At 41.7% G+C, this 19922-nt stretch overlaps 1 protein-coding gene across 6 annotated transcripts in view; it reads left to right on the top strand.

Annotated features, from left to right (window-relative positions):
• The first annotated feature begins 12945 nt into the window (after nucleotides 1-12945).
• LAMA2 (laminin subunit alpha 2) overlaps nucleotides 12946-19922 on the top strand; it is a 365889-nt gene continuing 358912 nt past the window's right edge. For 4 of the 6 annotated variants that reach the window (XM_077926013.1, XM_077926011.1, XM_077926012.1 and 1 more), the window contains exon 1: nucleotides 12947-13144. In XM_077926013.1, coding sequence (XP_077782139.1) covers nucleotides 13012-13144 — 133 coding nt within the window. In that variant the 5' untranslated portion in view covers nucleotides 12947-13011. Of the gene's footprint in view, nucleotides 13145-19922 lie in introns of all 6 variants that reach the window. The other 2 variants (XM_077926009.1, XM_077926008.1) reach the window with 1 other exon arrangement.

The following is a 19922-nucleotide window of genomic DNA, read 5'->3' as shown; positions in this document are numbered from 1 at the left end:
TGTTACAAGCAACACCTGCGCCTTCTGCTCTTGATAACCAGTCACTGCTTCCCAGACAGGTTGAGAGAATAAAAAAGGGCAAAAGGCGAGTGCCAGAGGAGTAAGAGAGCACTGTGGACGAGCAGGTGAGTAGCAAGACCTGGGTCCGGTTTCCAGTGACAAGTGCAAAGGGATGGTGGGTTGCCATCCAACTCTGGCAGTGGGGGCACCAAAGGGGATCTACCCTTTGGGCTGGCATGAGGCAGGGGACATATGTTTGTGGTAGACAGCCTTAATGAAAGAAGGTGGATCAGAGGGAGAGTCTAGAACTGCATTTGGGTTCTGAGTGGCAGACAGGACCTGGCTGCAGGTGGGAATTTTTCCCTGGGTGAGATACCGGGTTGTTTGGAGTGAAGATGAGGCTGTAAAACCCCTCTAGGTGCTTCATGGGCAACTGCATTCTTTGCACTCTGAACACAGTATGCTGCTGCTCTAACATCATTTTATCTCTCGCATCACCTCCCAGGGCCAGCCCAAGACATTTTGGCACCATTTTCTTGATAGCTGGCTGATACAGCCCAAACAAATATGGGTGAAAGTAGATGACAGTCACATAGAGCCAAATTAATGGTGTCTATGATGCCAACTCTGCAAAACCATCCCTATCCCTGTCCTAGACCAATATGAGTTTCTAGATGTTTACTGCATAAATTTTCTAAATGTTTTATGTTCACTACATTCATATGTGATTCTGTTACTATTACATTATAGTGATGCTCTGACTATAGTGATTCTCTGATGGGTTTGTTAGTTTCTTCTTCTTTTGCTGTCTTTGCTTCTTCCTTCTAAAATGTAAATAAAAAATAAAAGCCATCTCTATACATTTTGCTTTTAATCACAGTCTCTATATAATAAAATAATTTAATCACCATGCAGTTCATTCCCAAGATTCACACTACTTTGCCTTGCTCCTAAATAGAGCTCTGGTTGGAATATGCTTTTGAAAGAAGAATATCACCAAAAGAATCTTTAGGGTATGGCGGATTTTAATTTTTTATTTAAAAAAAGCTGAACTGTGGGAAGTGAAGCAGATGGTCACTATCTGGAAATTTTATTTGTTAGATATAGCCCATCTGGTTTTCTGCTTGATTGCAAGGTTAGCTTGCAGTACTATCAATGTTCTGAAAGGCTAGTCAATAGAATCCTACAGATCTGGTCTAATTTAATATTTATTATTTTTGCAACTGTTGGGCTTCTGGCAAAAATCCTCATCGTTCTTAGATCCAATGCATGCAAAAAGCTAAGAGACATAACAGTGTAAAATTAGTAGTCACTAGCTCCCTCCATTAATCAGTTCCAGCAATTCTGGAAGCCATCCTCCTGTAACAGACGCAGTAGTTAAATGAAGGTGGTAAAGGCTATTTTTAAAAGCATTTTTTTTTTAACTGAAAGCATCAAATGTCACCCTAAGCTGGTTCTAGTTTCTCTTGGCTGCATCAGACTGTGAAAATCAGGAGGGGTTCTTTAGCAAACATCTGATCATCTGAGAACGTAGTTATTAAAGCTCTCTTAAAGGCCCAAACTAGATGTGACGTTAATTGTGTTAATGCAATTAATGGTGGGGAGGAAAACTGCTTCTCTCCTCCAAGTTGTTATCTGCATCAAGAGGGAAGCCTTCATTGGCATCAGTGAAGGCTTCAATTCTTAGCAAAAGTGACTGAACAAAACAGACTGGATCCAGAAAGCAAAGAGCTTGGCAAAGTGAGTTATAAACAGGTAGGCTGAACAAAACAGTAAGGTTGCTGTAAACAAGGGCCCATCCACACCTCAGCTTAATATTGAATATGTACACCATTTGTGTCCTTGTCCATACAGCTGCTCTCCCAAATTTTACCCCTGCCAAATCCAAGGTCTCCCTACCTTTTGAAAATCCCAAAAGGATACCTGCTCTTCTTTCAAAGCACCCCTGCCAGTTTTCCATGAATGCGCTTGTCAAATTTTTGGGGTTTGGTTTTATGTGGGCGTTTTGGATGTGGAGCAGTTTCTGCAGAGGCTGGAACAGCAAAGAGTAGAAAACGGAGAGAGTTGATGTGGGAACTTTGGGTTAAAATCACATCTGAATATAAGCCGCAAAGGTATAGGGACAAATTGATTGTTATTTGTGGATTTTGTGGGCATCTCTGGATGGGACCTAACAGTGTACAGAGTCCACTGAGCATCTCTGGATGGGACCTAACAGTGTACAGAGTCCACTGATTCAGCAACTAGTCAGCAGATCTGACCAGATTCCAAGAGAATGAAACTATCATCACAACTAGAACACACTGAGCATGCTAACCTTTCTATACACAAGAAACCCAGGGTGAAGGAAACGTCTTTGGCTCCATCTGGTTATTAAGGAATATTCCCCCAGTTTAAAGGCCTCTCTAGATGCAGCCGAAGTTGTCAGTTGTCGCTGCACCCTGTGCGGCCCCTGCACTACTAGCTGCTTTAAAACTCTGGAACAAATTCACGTTCAACTTACACTTTTCGGTGTGATCCCTTGCCATTGCTTTTCCAACACCTTCCATATTTGAACAACAGCTAGAGGATTTTCAACTGGATCAAGGTGTGAAGGAAAAGGATCCTGAATGGGTTAAACTTTCCCTCTCCATCTCCTGTACTCTTGACACTTTTCAGGCTCTCTCACAATTTCTATTTCCATAAATGAGTGGGGGGGGGGGACATGCATCTTAATTGTACTCAAACAATAAACATCACAGTTGCTTTGACCCTCTTAAGGGATTTGTATTTGTGCAAAGGAAATACAAATAAATATATCTGACCATAAATCCAGGGAAAGGTGAACCACATGACATGTAGCTTGACGTGCACCATTCTGCCAGGGAAAGCGCAAAAGATGAGCTAGTAGTTGATCCTCTTGTGCCATCCTAGGGCTCAGGAGCTGGGAAGAATGACGCAATCCTGCACTGCTGCTCTAAAACAAATCCCCACTTAAAGTAATTTGCAAGTAATTTGTTTCTCCTTTGCCCTCTAAGGTAAGCCTAATGGGAACCATAAAACACTGACATCTAGTAGGTGGAGTTGGGTGTAGAGTAGCAGAGTAGTGAGCTTATTATAACATGTGGCTCCAGGGTTATGGGCATGAATGTTATGTGCAAAGAATATGGAGGAAAAATAGAAACGAAGAGGAGAGGGAGCCAAGAAAGGAGATCATTTGTATGCTGGAGAGCTATTTCGAGTTGGTCAGACGGTGGCCTCTGTACCCTCTGCTTCTCTTTTTGCACACAGGCACAGGCACACTAATACAGTAGCACTTACCTTACTTTTCCACAATGCTTTCCTAATGAAGCTATGGTCCCGCTTGGCTTCCTACTCAGTGCTAATCATTGTTGCATACCACATGTTTCCAGACAGCATTCCCGTCTGTTTGTTTTTCAGTAGCCATGGCCTGATGGCCAGGTTCACAGTGCTTTAGCTTTGCCAGGAATCCTTGAAGCCAGAGAGTCTCTGCAGCAGATGAGTTTGGATTTAAAGTAACACAGACAAGTAATAACAAATTAAATATTTCAGAAAGGGACGGGAATATGCATACTTTCACTAGCTCATTAGTTTCTGAGTGCCACACAAGGAGATAGGAAATGAAAACTCGGCTTGCTCGTATGATGCAAACACAAATCCACCCTTAGTTGCCAGTGCTGGTTCATGGTCCCTGCCTCCTTGTCCTTCTGTGCAAGGTAGAGATGGAGAAAGAGAAATGTAGAAAATGGTTGAGAATCCCCAACACTGAGGCCTCATTAATGGACTGTATTATAGAAGCGTGAAGATGCTTCTATAATTAAAGTGAGCAGCAAAAATAAGATTCCATCACTATAAGCTCCACCATTCTATAGTCTTTAAAAATGGCATCTGTTGGGCCAAGAGCATAAAGACCCCCACCCCACACAGACCCACACTGAAATACAGAATCTCTGCTCTGCACTGAGCACTCAACCCCAAACAGATTCCCCCACACCCTGTTCACACCTCACTCCACACTGAAATCCCTCAACATACAGTAAGGTCTGGATGTTTCATAACATAGCACAGGACCAAGACAACATGGAGCATCTTTGCCGGTCCCAAGCACTTCACCCTCTGCATCTGGATTTTAGGCCTGAAAGACCAAGGGGAAGTGTGGATGCATGGAGGACAAGAATATAAGATGAACCTGTTGAAGAGAGAGGTTTGGAAGAGAGATTCTTACTCTCTTGCAGAATAGTTTGGATTTGATATCCCGCTTTATCACCACCCTAAGGAGTCTCAAAGCAGCTCACAATCTCCTTTCCCTTCCTCCCCACAACAAACACTCTGTGAGGTGAGTGAGGCTGAGAGACTTCAGATAAGTGTGACTAGCCCAAGGTCACCCAGCAGCTCCATGTGGAGGAGCGGGGAATCGAACCTGGTTCACCAGATTACGAATCTATCACTCTTAACCACTACACCACACTGGCTCTTGTAGCAGTGTGAAGCACAATGGTGATTGCTCCTCTTGAAAAGTCATCTAAATTTGTGGCCATCACTACCTCTTGTGGGAGCAAATTTCATAGTTTATGCATTTTGTGAAAAAGTACTTTTATTTGCATGTACTTAATCTTCCAACATTCACCTTAGTTGGATGGTGTCAAGTTCTAGCATTATGGGAGAAGAAGAACAGTATTTCTTCATCTACTTTCTCCACACCTCTATCATCTTCTCAGAAGTAAAAAACAAAACCCCCAAATGTTGTAATCTTTTGAAATTGCTCCATCCACTTGATCATTTTGGCTGCTCTTTTCTGAACTGTTTCCAGTTCTACAATATCTCTTGAGGTGAAGCAAACTTAAATCTACACAGCATTTCAAGTGTGGTCATACCAGACTTTTTGTAAGGGAGAGTTGTAAGTATGCAGATCTTGTGGCATTGCACAACATCATTGCTGATCCCTGGACACATGCATTAAGGCATCAGCCCAAACTTCCAGTTACCCGGCTTTACGGAGTTTGAAACAGTCTTAGTTCCAAACTTAAACTGGCAGGTTTTTGGTGTGTGTGTTTGTGTTTAAAAAAACATTGAATCTATGTATATCCAGTGCTTTTTTCTAAAAAAAAAGTTTAGGGGTACTCTCATTTTCCTACTCATATTGAAATACTGCCCCTCAATGAGGCCAAACATAGATTCCCAAAATGTTTAGGGGTATGCATACCCCTACGTCCCCCCAGAAAAAGCACTGTGTATATCTTATACCAGGAGGTGGAGGCAGAAGGTAAGTTGGGATCTATAGTTAATCTTTAAGTGATCTGCAGTAGATTGGCAAGAGCTTCTGCCTCCGAACAACAAAATGAATTTCCCCCTAAATTGTATTGTTGAAATGAAGAAAGGTAACAGGAGTGGACTTTTGGGAGAAGTGACTATGAGCTCAGTTCAGTTCTGTCATTGAAAATAAATTCCTGGGCATCCTGTTCTTAAATTCTAATGCATTTTTTTTTACCCCAGGCTTCAGTTAGCAACAAAACAACAACATAGTAAAAACAACATAGATTTGACATGCCTGAAGTCTGCCCACCATAGTCATATACCTTAATCAGTAGGTGCTTATACCTTTATCTTTCCTTAATCAGACCGAACCTATATGGTAATGACACTATACATACATCTTATACCTTTTATATTTCATCCTTGATTTGTTCTAATATTATTGTCTCTGTGCCATCAATCTTGAATACCAGCTATTTTTTTATATCATAGAACAATGATATTTGTCATGATAAAGCCCCTTGACATTGTTAGAATGGCAGCTGAATTTCATGCAGGACCAGTTTCCCCCCACTGTCACTCAGAACCAGAGTCCATGTAATTATGGACTACCTGAACTCAGGCTGACTGGTGACTCAAGGTCAGGTTTGCTACACACCTGTCATTTTACTACTCCTTCTATATGTCTCCATTATCCCTTTCAAACATCCCATTATTGTTTCCTTGTGGGGGTGGGCCTGATCCAGGCCCCTGCTTGGCATAATTGAATTCAGGGTCAGAGCATTGCTTCTGCTGCTACCTGCTCTTATTAGTTCTCAACTGTTTGGGCAGATTCTCCTGACTTTCTGCTTGGAATAAAGGTCAGCCACAACTTGACATGGAGAAATAACAGTCAGCTTCCTAAGAAGTGAGATTGGGATACACTGAAAATGTATACTAAATCAAGTATACAGCTGCAAACAGTATAGCCAGTTTAAAGAGCTTTATTAAACCCAAGATGAATACCACTCTATTTATTGTCAAAGGGTGATTTCACACTCTATCTAGGTATACACCTAAAGTTATAAAGTACTTGCAACAAATGGTTATTGTCCACATACACTTATCAGGTAGCCATGATTACTGGCAGTTCCCTGTTGAATATATACTCAGTGGTAAACGCCATTGCTTCTGCTGCTACCTGCTCTTATTAGTTCTCAACTGTTTGGGCAGATTCTCCTGACTTTCTGCTTGGAATAAAGGTCAGCCACAACTTGGCATGGAGAAATAACAGTCAGCTTCCTAAGAAGTGAGATTGGGATACTCTGAAAATGTATACTAAATCAAGTATACAGCTGCAAACTGTATAGCCAGTTTAAAGAGCTTTATTAAACCCAAGATGAATACCACTCTATTTATTGTCAAAGGGTAATTTCACACTCTATCTAGGTATACACCTAAAGTTATAAAGTACTTGCAACAAATGGTTATTGTCCACATACACTTATCAGGTAGCCATGATTACTGGCAGTTCCCTGTTGAATATATACTCAGTGGTAAACGCCAACTTGCCTCTGCATACCATGTGAATTCAGTAGATTTCACACAGTGACATGACTAAACTGATAAAGCCATTGGAACAGGTAAGTGAATAATGTACAGTGGTACCTCAGGTTACAGACGCTTCAGGTTACAGGCTCTGCTAACCCCGAAATAGTACCTCGGGTTAAGAACTTTGCTTCAGGATGAGAACAGAAATCGTGTTCCGGCGGCGCGGCAGCAGCGGGAGGCCTCATTCGCTAAAGTGGTGCTTGAGGTTAAGAACAGTTTCAGGTTCAGAACGGACCTTCGGAACAAATTAAGTTCTTAACCCGAGGTACCACTGTACTGTGCCCAGCTATGAGTGTTGCAGTTTAAGAAGGATCTATACAAACTGGAACAGGTTCAGAATAAGGCAGAGTAGATGGTCAGTGGTATAGAAAGCAAATCCTATTAGGAAAGGTTGAAGGAACTCAAGATGTTTAGCCCCGAGGGGAGGGAAATTTTTTAGAGGGAGATCATTTTATTATTATTAATTTATGAATTGCCTTTCACACAAGTCTTGAGGCAATATGCAAACATACCATAAAGAGACCTAAAAATAGTTCTAAAACGGTACAAAAGATGTATTTAAAAACAGTACAAAATAAACACCTCAGGCATTTTTATCCATCTGAAAAATATGTAAAAAAAAAAAGTATTTGATTGTTTCTAGAAAGTACAAATACTGGGCACTTTTCATATCTCATCAGTGATATGAGATATCAACAGAGCATGCGTAGCCACACTGAAAGCCCTGCTCCAAGTTACTGTGGAATTGGCTTCTGATATTTTATCTGGGACTTCAAGGGGAAATTCTCCTGCAGAATGCAGTGACCTACTGGGTGAATAAAGAATAAGTTAGTCACTCCAGTAATGTGGACCTAGGCTGTATAGGGCCTTATATGTTAGTACCAAAACCTTGCATTTGGCTCAGTAGTAGACTGATAGCCAGTGCAGATCCTGTGGACAAGGTGTTAGATGTTGGTGGTAGCTTGCCCCCGCAAGTATCTTAGTGGCCCTATTCTGTACTAGCTGAAGCGTCCAGACCAACCTCAAAGGTAGCCCCACATGTGGTGGGGCTCTTCAAGTACCTGGAGGACCATCATTTAGAAGAGGGTGAAGACTTGCTTTTTGCTGCCCTGGAGAGACTAAGGATGAATGTTTCAGCGGAACATTTTCAGAAATATATTGATGGTAAGACATTTGACTATGGATCCAGCTACCTAGAAGGGTTATGGACTCTCCCTCTTCAAGCAGTGGCTTTACAGCCCATCTCTAGCTCTGGATTTCTACACAGAGCACAGGGCTGGATGACATGGCCTACAAGGCACCTCCCAACTGTATGATTCTATAATTATGACAAGACAATATGAATTGGGATAGGCTTGCCAGCTGCCACCCTTGTTGTCCTGTTTGTCCACTGGAAAGTGTACAAGCTGCAAGAGATGATGCAGCACAAAGTTCAAGAAAGGAAGGGGGTGTTTCATACAAACTATATAAGACTAATATTTGGCACGGCTAACTTTCAAAATGGTCAAAGTTAATCTTAAATATATGGTTCCTTACTAAGAAGTTAAGAATTCCTCTGTGCCTCATGTTCCACATGCTTGAGAGTGACAGTGGGAAAATTCTGGTTGCTGTCATTTTACTGGTAGAAAATGTATACCAGTTTTTAGAATGCTTAAGAAGTAATGAGAGTCCTTTGAAAAGAAAATGCAAGTAACTGGAACACATACCATTTTGGTCCAGGTCTCAATTGCAGAAGAATTGCAGAAGAAAAGAGCTCTGTTCAACATGGATGAGTAGTGAAGGGAGTAAATGGATTGTATATTTATTTACATTGAGCAGAATTCTCTGTTGTCAGCACAATGTGATGTGCATTTGAATTGAATTTTGGGCTTGAAGTAGCTAAGCAAATATATGAAGAAAAGAGAGCTTTCAGGAAAGTGAAGTCTCCATGCAAAATTTCTGCATCTTTTTCATATGCCATATGATTTGTATCTCATACTCAGTTTACACAGGTTTTCTTTAACAAGATGCTAGCTCCATGTTATGGAAATATTAGTAGAAGATTTTGTAATGTTGCCCTGTTATATTTATCACTGTATGCCATCATAAGAACTTATAGCCCATCACCAAAAAAGATGTGATAAGGAAGGCAATTTGTTTAAATACATACATTCTATCCATGCAGTTTGATCTGTGAGGGTTCATTCAAACATGCAAGTGAACACTTAATGTTGTATTTAGCAAGAAATGAATGTGTATATGCATCAGACTGAAGGGTCAAAAGGCAGGGAGCCCAGAAATAAATAGTAAGTAAACCAAACTAACTAAAACCAACTGAACACTATGGCCTGGCAGCTGCCATTCCAGGCAATTGCCTAAATGCGAGACAGGGCTCATTCTAGCTGAAAGACCAGCTCCATCAAACACCTCCTGTCCCTGGGTTAGTTCAATTCCAGGTGTTCGTTATAAGAACTATTGTACTATTTAAAAGTTAGTGCCTGAGTCCCTTTCCCTGCCCCCTTGCCTCCCTGCCATTTCCCCCCTTTTGTGTTGTGTCTTTTACATTGTAACCCCATGGGCAAGGATTGTTTTCTTTTAGTAGATTGTATGGTAAACTGCTCTGGGAGCCTTTTTGGCTGAAGAACAGCGTACTACAAATGCTCTACAAATAAATGAACTAAGCACTGCATAAACAAATCCAGCTGTGCTGGATATACAGATAAGTTCAATCAGGTTTTTATCTGAATGACCCTTGAATGTATTTAAGTGTGTGCATTTTTTATGGATGTGATAAAGGGTGGCCTCTTTCCTATAACTGCCCATGCTCTAACAAGTTTGCCTGTAAGTTGCGCCAATATTCCTTCAAGCCAACCCTATGCTTACTTGGTCCCATTGAAATTTATGGCATGTCCTTCCATTGAGAGGTGTTTACGATTGATATTTTTGTGATCTAATCCTGGTTTTCTTGTGCTTCTCTTATCCTGCAGTGTGATAGGTGACACACCAGATGAATTGCTTTCCTTGGAGTGCATTCCAGAAATGCAAACCACAGTAGCTCTGTTTTTGGACCTTTTATAACACTGTGATTTCTTGCCCTCCCCATTTTTCTTCTATTCCATATCTTCTTTCTTTCACTCTTGAAACTCAGCATGCTCCTCGGCCATCTCAATTCCATTGTCAAGCTCTTTCTCTGGCTGTCCTTCTTCTCCAATATTTCAACCCAAGGAAGAAGAACGGCATGACAATTGAATCATAGGTATTGATTTTAGTTCCTAATGAAATATCTTTGGCCTTCCAAATCTTTACTAAGTTTTCTGTCCTTGGCAGCATGTAATCCAATCCTTTTTAGATCATCCTCATAGCCCTTTTATGTCACCTTCACAACTCCAGTTTTGTTACGAACCCTCCCAAGAATATAGATTATTCCACTAGTTATATTTCTTGATCTCTAAGTTCAACACACTCAAGACCAAACCCTTGTTCTCAGTGTCAATAGAGTACAAGTAACACTTTTATGTCCACAATTACCAATGCATTAGGCATCCACACTTCAGCAGTAAGTATAGATGGGTAGGGAAGACACCCTTTTATCTCTCTGATTATGTGCAGGAAGAGTTGTTAAAGATGATTACGGGTAGGCTCAGCTTTTTAAGTGATCTTGAGCAGGTACACCAGCTCCTGTCCTCAAATGATTAGTTTCTCCCTTTGTATCTAAGGTTTGTATCCCTTGCCCTACTTTTTCTATGTACCATATTAGCTGTTATCAGTTCTCTTGCTCCAGTAGATAGTACAAATAGGACCTGCAGCAACACAATGCAGTGGATCCGTAGGTTAAAGGCTAACTCAGATTTTTATTACATTTCTTTAATTGGCAAAGATGTGAATATGGCCAAAATAAACATTTAAACAGAAAACTTCTCAACATTTATGAGCATATTTCAGCTCTCTGAGTCGAAAGTGGTCCAGCTCCTACCTACAGCTTTGGGAGACAATTACCTCAGCCTCTGGCAGTTACGCCATGGGGTGACATTTTCTCCTGAATGTTGTTTTATGCAAAGCCATTGAGAGTGGTCATTAGGAGATTTGGAGTGAGGTGTCTCCAATATGCCATTAAAACTCAACTTTCCCTATAACTTAGGAGTTGGGTGGCTGTGCAGGTCCTGGAGCTGTGTTTGGATCCTGTGGTGGGTTAGATGAGGGCTACTAAGCTGGAATTGAATCCTGACAAGATGGAGGCATTGTGGGTGGGCAGTTCACAGGTCTGGGAAATAAGCAAGGAGTCTGCCCTGAATAAGATCACACTCCCTCTGAAAAAGGAGTTGTGAAGTCTGGGGGTGCTGCAGTCATGGCTGACATGCTAGGTATGTCTGTTCCTGGCCAAGAAAAGTCTGGCCACAGTGATCTGTGCACTGGTAACCTCATGACTGGATTAATATAATGCACTCTATGTAGGACATTCAGCAAAGCTGAAGCTAATGAAGAACAGGATGACTAGATTGCCATGATGAGGCAGCTGGGTAACACATACAAAGGAATTGGGAGCAGGCAAGATTTGAAACATATGCTGGTAGCATACCCTGTCACACATCTGCAAACAAAAAGTTGAGCATAATATATGTGTAACTACACAACAGTAAACTGGCTGGGAAGGCAGGGACCTGGTAAAATTATCACCCACTTTACAGGATGTTACTGCGTACAACTGATGCACTGAGAATCAGTCTGAGAAAAAATGCCACCAGATAAAAGGGCATATGCTTTTTTAGTCCACAAGCGTGCCTGAAAGGAATTGAGGGCTGGTGTAGTAAAGAGGGAATGGAGGGAAGAAATATTGAGAGCAATGATGAAGGAAACCATCACTTCAGCTTCACTATTTGACCCACGTATCTTTTCAATGTGTTGGTTTCCTCATCAGTTCATGGTCAGTGACTTCTCTCAAGGGGAAAAGGAGAGCTACCGTTCTGTAGATGCTATTCTCTATTCTCAGGGAACCTCTGCAGGCTCCTTCACTCCCTGTTCAAGAGTCTGTAATATATACCTTGCGGGCTAAACCGCACCAAATTGATTTGAACCCAGAATCTTCAATTGTTCCATTCCCGTCCCTTTCACTATCACCACAATTCTCCCAGTATTTTAGTTCGGAAAAACCTCCAAGACACATGTGCACACACGTTAAAAATGCCAGGCCTGCTACATGGAGACGGTGTACAGTGGTACCTTGGGTTACAGACGCTTCAAGTTACAGATGCTTCAGGTTACAGACTCCGCTAACCTAGAAATAGTACCTCGGGTTAATAACTTTGCCTCAGGATGAGAACAGAAATCGTGCTCCGGCAGCGGGGCAGCAGCGGGAGGCCCCATTAGCTAAAGTGGTGCTTCAGGTTAAGAACAGTTTCTGGTTAAGAACAGACCTCCAGAACGAATTAAGTTCTTAACCTGAGGTACCACTGTATACCGCTTCAAGTCCACGTCTCAATCATTGGTCCAGTTCAGTGCCTGGAGTTGCTGACGGCGAAGCGAGTTCTAGGTCATTCTGTGAAACTTCTTCCGCTGAGGTGAGGTCCTGTTATTATCATCATCATCATCATCATCATCACCATCATCAGTGCTTTTTTCTGGGGGGTATGCAGTGGTACGAATGCCCTAAACATTTTGTGAATCTAAGTTTGGCCTCATTGAGGGGCAGTATTTCAATATGAGTAGGAAAATGAGAGTACCCCATAACAGTATTATTATTAATAAATAATAATAATAATAATAATAATAATAATAATAATAATAATAATACTGTTAAAAGTTCCCATTCCTGTTGTTTTCCAGTCCGTTGTTGTTGCTCTTCACGCTTTCTGGCCAAGACCTTGTCGCTGTTCCTCCACCTCCACCCCGGGCGCGCGCGTCGCTCGCTGCCCTCTTCATTCCCTCGAAGCCTCCCCCGTCCTTGGAAGGCTTCCCCGATTGTTCATTGTCCCGTGACCTCCTCAGGCCCTTGGCCGGTGCCTGACTGAGGAGAGCGGGCCAGGCTGAGGGAGCGCGCGGAGCGGGACAGGGGCGTATCCTTCCGCGGCGCCCTCCCTTGTGGCAGCGGCTTCGACGCCTCTCTCCCTCTCAGGCAGCGTCTCTTCACTTGAAACTCATTTCGCTAGCCGGGAGAGAGCGAGAGCGCGCGGCGTCTGCCGCTGAGGAGGAGCAATGACGCGACCCGCTCTGCCTCCTCTCTTGGTCCTGGCCGCCTTACTGAGCCGGTGCGGCGCTCAAGTTCTTCAGCGGCCGCAGCACCAGCAGCAGCAGCAGCACCAGCAACAGGCAGCGCCTCAGCAACGAGGTACAGTAAAGTTTGCCGGCATGGAGCTAGTTCCCTAGAGCTGTGAGGGGCTTCTGGTAAACACACACAGACACACTTCGGTTGCTCTCCCTCCCCAGCCCGCTTCTTCTTTCTCCTCATCCCTCGCCCGCTTCTTCTGAGTCTTCCCTCCACGTCAGTAAATGAAGAGAAGCAGCAAACGGTTGGTGTTTCATTGCAGGATCTCCCACAGATGGGCTGAAGAGGCACTTGGGAGAGCTGTGAAAGGCAGCCCGGCTCCAAGTTTCCCCTCTTCTGGTCAAGCTGTTATGCAGGCAGCTGCTGGGCTTCCACGCTGCAGAAGGGCAAAGTGGAGTCAGGCTCCCTTTACGCTGCTCTCTCCCCCCCCCCCCCACCGCCCTGCTTTTTCGGTCCCTTGGAGAGCATTTGCTTTCTTCAAAACGCGCCTGTTGCAAACCTGATTTTTCAGACCGAGGGTGTTCTTGGCACCACGTGTGGACGACTTGACGGGACACACATTCAAGGCCACGTCCCTCCAAGAGTCACAACTGACACCACTTTTTTCAGGCTGCTTTGAGGTTCTGAATATTAGCCTTCCAACTGAGAGTCCCCAGTGCTGGCATTTTATTCTTATTATAATTATTATTAGAAAGTGATGCTTATGAACTGGAGAACTGAACCTGTGTCTCTAGGGAACAGTCTCTTTTCTGCTTATTGCTAGACCATTGCCAGGTTTTACTTGCAAACTGCATCTTCCCAAATACTTCAGGCTACTGTATGCGATGGGTAGTTCCATGAAATAGTGAGGTTGTTGTGACTTACTATTGTGGTGATGGGGAATAACTCCTCAAATATGGTGTAAGCACCTAGGGTTTGGGCTAGGTGAATGTTGCATTGTATACTTCTTTTTTCTTACTCTGCAATATGATCAATTGGAAAAAGAGAAAAATCACTTAAGAGGATAACATGGGAGTCATATTAATTAGCGTAAAAAATGGCTCCAAAAGACATACAGCATGAATAAAGTCTTACAGTATTGAAGTAATTGTATATAGGCTTTGGCTTTAGCTAAAGAGAAAGAGTGCTTTTCAAAGAGTACTTTTCTCTTTGAAGAGAAAAGTTTGTGGTAAGGTTAGAAAATGGCTGTGTTGGGGGTGGAGGGATCTGACTAAAAATAACAAGGCCTGTTCATGACTTTAATGTAGAAATCTGAAAGTAATTAAAACATTCAGACTCATCTGAGGATTTTCTGCCCATCCCACATTTTGCATTAGAGGACCAGATGCTATGGTCAATAGCCAACTAAGCCAACTAAGTGGGGGGGGGGGACTTAAGTAACTTTAGTCCATTGATATCCACTTAGTTGGATATCATCCTTAAACTTGTAGGTTGTATGTGCCCTTTAGGAAACCTCAAATAGCTGGCTCCTTAATGCTAATTTTAACTCTTTGGAAGATTAATGAGGGCCTGTCAAATGATTAGGAATAAGCACCATTGAAATCAGTGGAACTTACCTTTCATTATTATTGTTTAGTAATTTATCAATTGCATTTTGCATGCATCTCAAGGTAATTTATAAACATACCATAATGTTTTAACAATGTTTTAAAAACATTACAAAACAACAAGAACGATAGGTTTTAAACAATATAGAATGAGCACCTAAAGTGGAAACTTCTTTGATCTGCGCAAAGGATAGGGCTGCTTGTGTCTTCTCAGCTTCTAAATAGAGTTATAATAAACTATGGGGAGAACTCAGACAGGTTGACTACATTTGGAAATAGACTCACTGGAAAACAGAGAGCAGTCAGTCACATTTTAAAATAGCACATTTAAAATACATTGGGGCACATATTAATTGCTGTTGCCATTTAGTGTTCAGACGAAGAGGTAATTTGCAGCTATACACATTTTACCATTTTTCTCACCCTGTTGTTATTTATAGGGGACCACTATCATTATACACAATACTTCAAAGAGCAAACCCAAGCCTGAGATAATACAGGTCCTTGTGTTGAGGACCTTTGAGTGTAAATGGATAACCAGTGCTAGAGAAGAGAAGGGAAGAAGGGGAAATTCTGTAGTTCAATATGAACAGGTGTAATTGTCTGTGCATCAACTTCATTTCAATTGGGGTTGAGAACTATGTAGAGTAATGGTTTTCATTAAAAAGGTGAACAAGAAAAGGGGAGGGAGAGATGGTGCTACAGAAGTAACTCTGGAGCATTGAGGTCTCTGAGTAACCTTGACCATTAGTAAGAACATCCAGACTTTTAAGTAGAACCTGGAAATTGCTGATGCATTTGAGCGTTGGAATATTGCCATGATCCCATGGAAGCAAGCAGATGAGGATGTTAATGTTGCTATGATTTGTCCAAGAAGAGCATTAGAGAAACCCGATGTCGTTCACATCCCACTGTAACAAACAGCAGACTGTATAGCTCAGTCTGTATAGTCTGCCACTATCTTCTGCAGTCTTAAATCTAGAATGCTGGGTAGGGATTAGAACTATAGCAATCCTGTTATGTATGCCATGTTTTTATTTAAAAAAATCACAATTTTTGCTTCTGGTGGCAATTGGTTATTCTAGTAGTGACTCCTCACCACTATGCCATATGTTTTTAATGCCTGTAGCTAAGTCTACTTTGCATGTAATTTATCTGGGTGGTTATGAAAAGAGAGGTAGTCAAGAGCAAGGAAAGAAATTCACTTACTGGCATAGAGAAATTATGCATTTATTATTTTTATTTTTTGCATTTATAGTCCATCTTCAAAGGCTTCAGGGTGGAGTAAACGGTTCCTCTTATTTTTGTTCTAATTATTTGCCACTGCAATATTGTTATACAGGGCTAATATAAGGGATATTATGCCCCTACTTAGAACTGTTCTTCTTAGAACTAACTGTGTGATTCATGGTGTTGATATTTGTGCACATGGCTCTATACAACCTGAAGGAGTGCCTCTTCCAATACCATCTGATCTGGTGCTTTAAGATCTGCTTGTGGTCCCATAGGTGAGGAAAACCTGTGTGTTAATGGCACAAGGCAGGACTTTGTCAGTGACAGCCCTCTGGCTATGAGCTCCTTCCCACCTGATATCCAGTTGTTTCACACATCATCAGCAATTGGTAGTTAGCGATTCACTTTAAGAGAGATCAAATGTTGTTTGCTGAATTGTGTTTTAAAGGTCTTTAAGGTGCTACTGGAAGGAATTTGTTTTTTTTTTTTGGTGTGTGTTTTTTTGTTCTGAGAGGTAGGTTAACACTGAGAGGTTTGGCTCAAGATCCCTTGCTGAGATTTGTGGAGACTTTATCTTGGATCTGCCCAGTCCTAGGTCAACACTCCAGTCATCACACCAGCTATAGATGATTGTGATACAGAAACAAGGATGTGATAAGGCACCATAACATTTCCACCAATATTACCAGCCTTCCTTGTTACTCACAATTACATCTCTGTCATCCTTGAAGCATTGTATATTTTGAGTGATCCAGACAAACTTTATTCAAAGGAGAGGATTGCAAGGTCAGCCATGCCTGAGGGATACATCTGAACACCTTATATAATAGAAGGCATTGTATGAAATACACTCTAGGAAACCTTTTTCTTATCTGAGTAACAGTTTGCTGCTGCTCCCTGTCTGTCCTTATATCCTGTCGCTCTTTGGGTGACCCCACAATTACTTGGTAGGATGAAGTTGTGGGAGGATTATGAAAAGGACTGTATTTAACAGGCTTGGTATTGAGCAATATACAAGTTCCACACCCCTACGATGCATCTGCAACTATTTCATTTGTTCAAAGCTGCCATTTTGTTCCAAGCCAATCTAAGCACACATTCAGAATTTGGCACAATATGGGGAACAGTTATTCTGTCCTTTCCTCAGTGGGGAGGCATTACATTTAATAAGCAATACTGTGTAATAAATACTGTGATAGTACCAAATGGCACTTTTGGATATTTTGATATATATGCCTGTCAACCATGTTCAGGGCATTTGGGGTGATGAGATAGTTAAGACATTTACAGGATTTCCAGATGGCAGTTAAAATGTAGAATTCCAGCACATCTTGCACCTCAGACAATATGCTACTCTGTAATTTGACTTTTTAAAGTTGTTTGGAGACTTTGTGGTCAGAAACCTGGAGTTAATTTAATATTTAGCTTGTTGCATCATATGTTACTTATTTTTCTGTTAACTGAACTATGCTTTTTTCCCCCTCCTAGAGGTCTTTCCAAAAGTATCAGGTCTGCATGAAGAAAACAGTATTTTAGAGCACTGGATCTTACAAGTTTGAATGGTTTTAGTTCAGGAAAACATGCCCAAAAGATATATAGTAGCCCTTAAAAAACCAGACTACACACTGCCTCCTGTGGAGTATTAGAATGAAATTTGAGTGGAGAAAATACTTGATGCAATTCTAGGAATCGATTAAAAAACACCCACAAAGCTTAAACAAGCTTTAAATTTCACACTATGTTAAATACATCCTTCCCAGACTTTAGATGAATTTTAGTTTCATATTCTGTTTGTTGAAGATTTGGAAATTGAATTTTTAAATTCATATATTCAGTTGGGTTAGACAATGATTTAGGGGTCAGTACTTGAGCCACAAACTTGATATGTGACATCTAAATCAATATAAGTATTTTACTGGCAGAACTGTTAGTCATTTACATTTATATTTTTTCAACAACTTGGTATCCAAATCTGGACCATCTGCAAAAAGACTAGGAAATCAACATAGTCTATGCAAGTAGCCTGAATATTAAATCCCATCAAATTCAGTTATTTTATTTATTTTTGGAATATTTGGCTTTAATGCTTATTATTATTACTATTACTATTATTAATTACCTGCTCCATACCCTATGGTCCCAGGGTGCATTACAGCTGTGATCCTTGGATGAAGCATGGTATATAAATTCAATAAATAAATAATGTAGGCAATTGGAGTTTTAGAATTGTAGAGCTGGAAGGGTCACCTAGTCCAACCCCCTGCCATGCAGGAATCTCAGCTAAAGCATCCATGAGAGATAGCCATCCAGCCTCTGCTTAAAAATGTCCAATGAAGGAGAGTCCACAACCTCCCGAGTCCTGAGGGAAACTACTCCACTGTTGAACAGCTCTTACTGTCAGAAAGTTCTTCCTGATGTTTAGTCAGAGTCTCCTTTCTTGTAACGAAGCCATTGGTTCAAGTCCTACCCCCAGAGCAGGAGAAAACAAGCATGCTCCCTCTTTCATGTGACAGCCCTTGAGATGTCATATCTCCTCTCAGTCCAAGTTTTTCTTAGGTTAGACCTTTTGCAATTAATGGACCTAACTTAGTCACATCCATTCATTTCATTGTGCCTACTCTGTATAAAAGCTTAGGTGAATTCCACTCATAAGGTTGTGTGCAATGGTGTTGCTCAGCTGACAGTAAGGCTTCCATCAATGGAATGAGAAGAGAAGCATTTTTGGTGATTCCCCCTCTTCCTTGTACTCCCTCACAGACCCTAAATCTGACCCAGGGGGTTGGGGCATGCTGCAGAACTGATTTAGTGAAGCTTCAGTGGGTAGCAGAGGAAGATGGAATCAGTGAAAACTGTTTGCCTCCCCAATCAGCTGAGAGAAGCCTTACCAATGCTGCTGAATTATATAACCCTTACTATGATTTTTGCTTCTGAATAATAATAATAATAATAATAATAATATTTTTTATTTATATCCCGCCCTCCCCAGCCGGAGCCGGGCTCAGGGCGGCTAACAACAATAAAACAGTACAAAGGTACAGCACAAACAACACTCTAAAACCATTCATTATAAAATTAATTCAAATCAAGCCACTGGCAGCCATTTGGCCAGAGCTCCGCGAAGATTGCCGAGGGAGGGAGTCAGGCTGTGCCCTGGCCAAAGGCCTGGTGGAACAGCTCTGTCTTGCATGCCCTGCGGAAAGATGTCAAGTCCCGCCGGGCCCTAGTCTCTTGTGACAGAGTGTTCTACCAGATCGGAGCCACAGCCGAAAAAGCCCTGGCTCTAGTTGGATACAGTGATCTATGATTTATACTTGAGCAAACAGTTCAGTAACTTTTTCATTCCTGAGTCTCCCTATTGCCTGAAATATCAGGATGTTGATTATATGATTATGAGCCACCAAAATAATGTGGTTGTAAAGGACGCTGTTTTTATTCTTTAAGGAGGTAGGTGGCACATTTTTAATAGGGATAAGAAGTACTTGCAAGATACACAGATTTTAACCACTGAAGAAGAATAGAAGAAGAATAGAACATTTTTCATAAGGGGCACTATGATTTGGGTTACTTCCATATTCTAATACAAGGATAGGAAACTTGGGGCCCTCCAGATGCTGCTGGACTACAGTTGTCATCATTCCTGATCATTGGCCGTGCTGACTGGGACTGATGGGAATTGGAGTACATCATCATTAGGGCAGCAGGTTCCTTACACCTGTTCTGATATCTTCAGTGTAGTATTTGACTTCTCAAATCTGTTGTGTGCATAATGTGCCAAAGGACAGTGCCATGAACCAGAGAGGTTCACAGTGGGACCCATGCATACAATGAGGTTAGGGGTAGATCTATGTGCTACAATAACCATGGGTCTGTGGCTGAAATGACATCCTGTGTTGAACTCCACCCCTTCTCCCCATAATGTATATAAAAGCTTACTTGTTTCCCTAGGCCAGACTCTGTATCAGTAGCTGCCACTGTTTAGGATGAGAAAAATTGAACATTATGACTTTAGGAAATGGGGTAAGATTTCTATCATAAATGGAAATTCAGCACCACATTCACAC

This window comes from Podarcis muralis, chromosome 3 (assembly GCF_964188315.1).
Source record: "Podarcis muralis chromosome 3, rPodMur119.hap1.1, whole genome shotgun sequence".
NCBI lineage: Eukaryota > Metazoa > Chordata > Lepidosauria > Squamata > Lacertidae > Podarcis > Podarcis muralis.
Note: the sequence above shows the minus strand (reverse complement) of the source record. Positions and strands in the feature narration are given on the sequence as shown.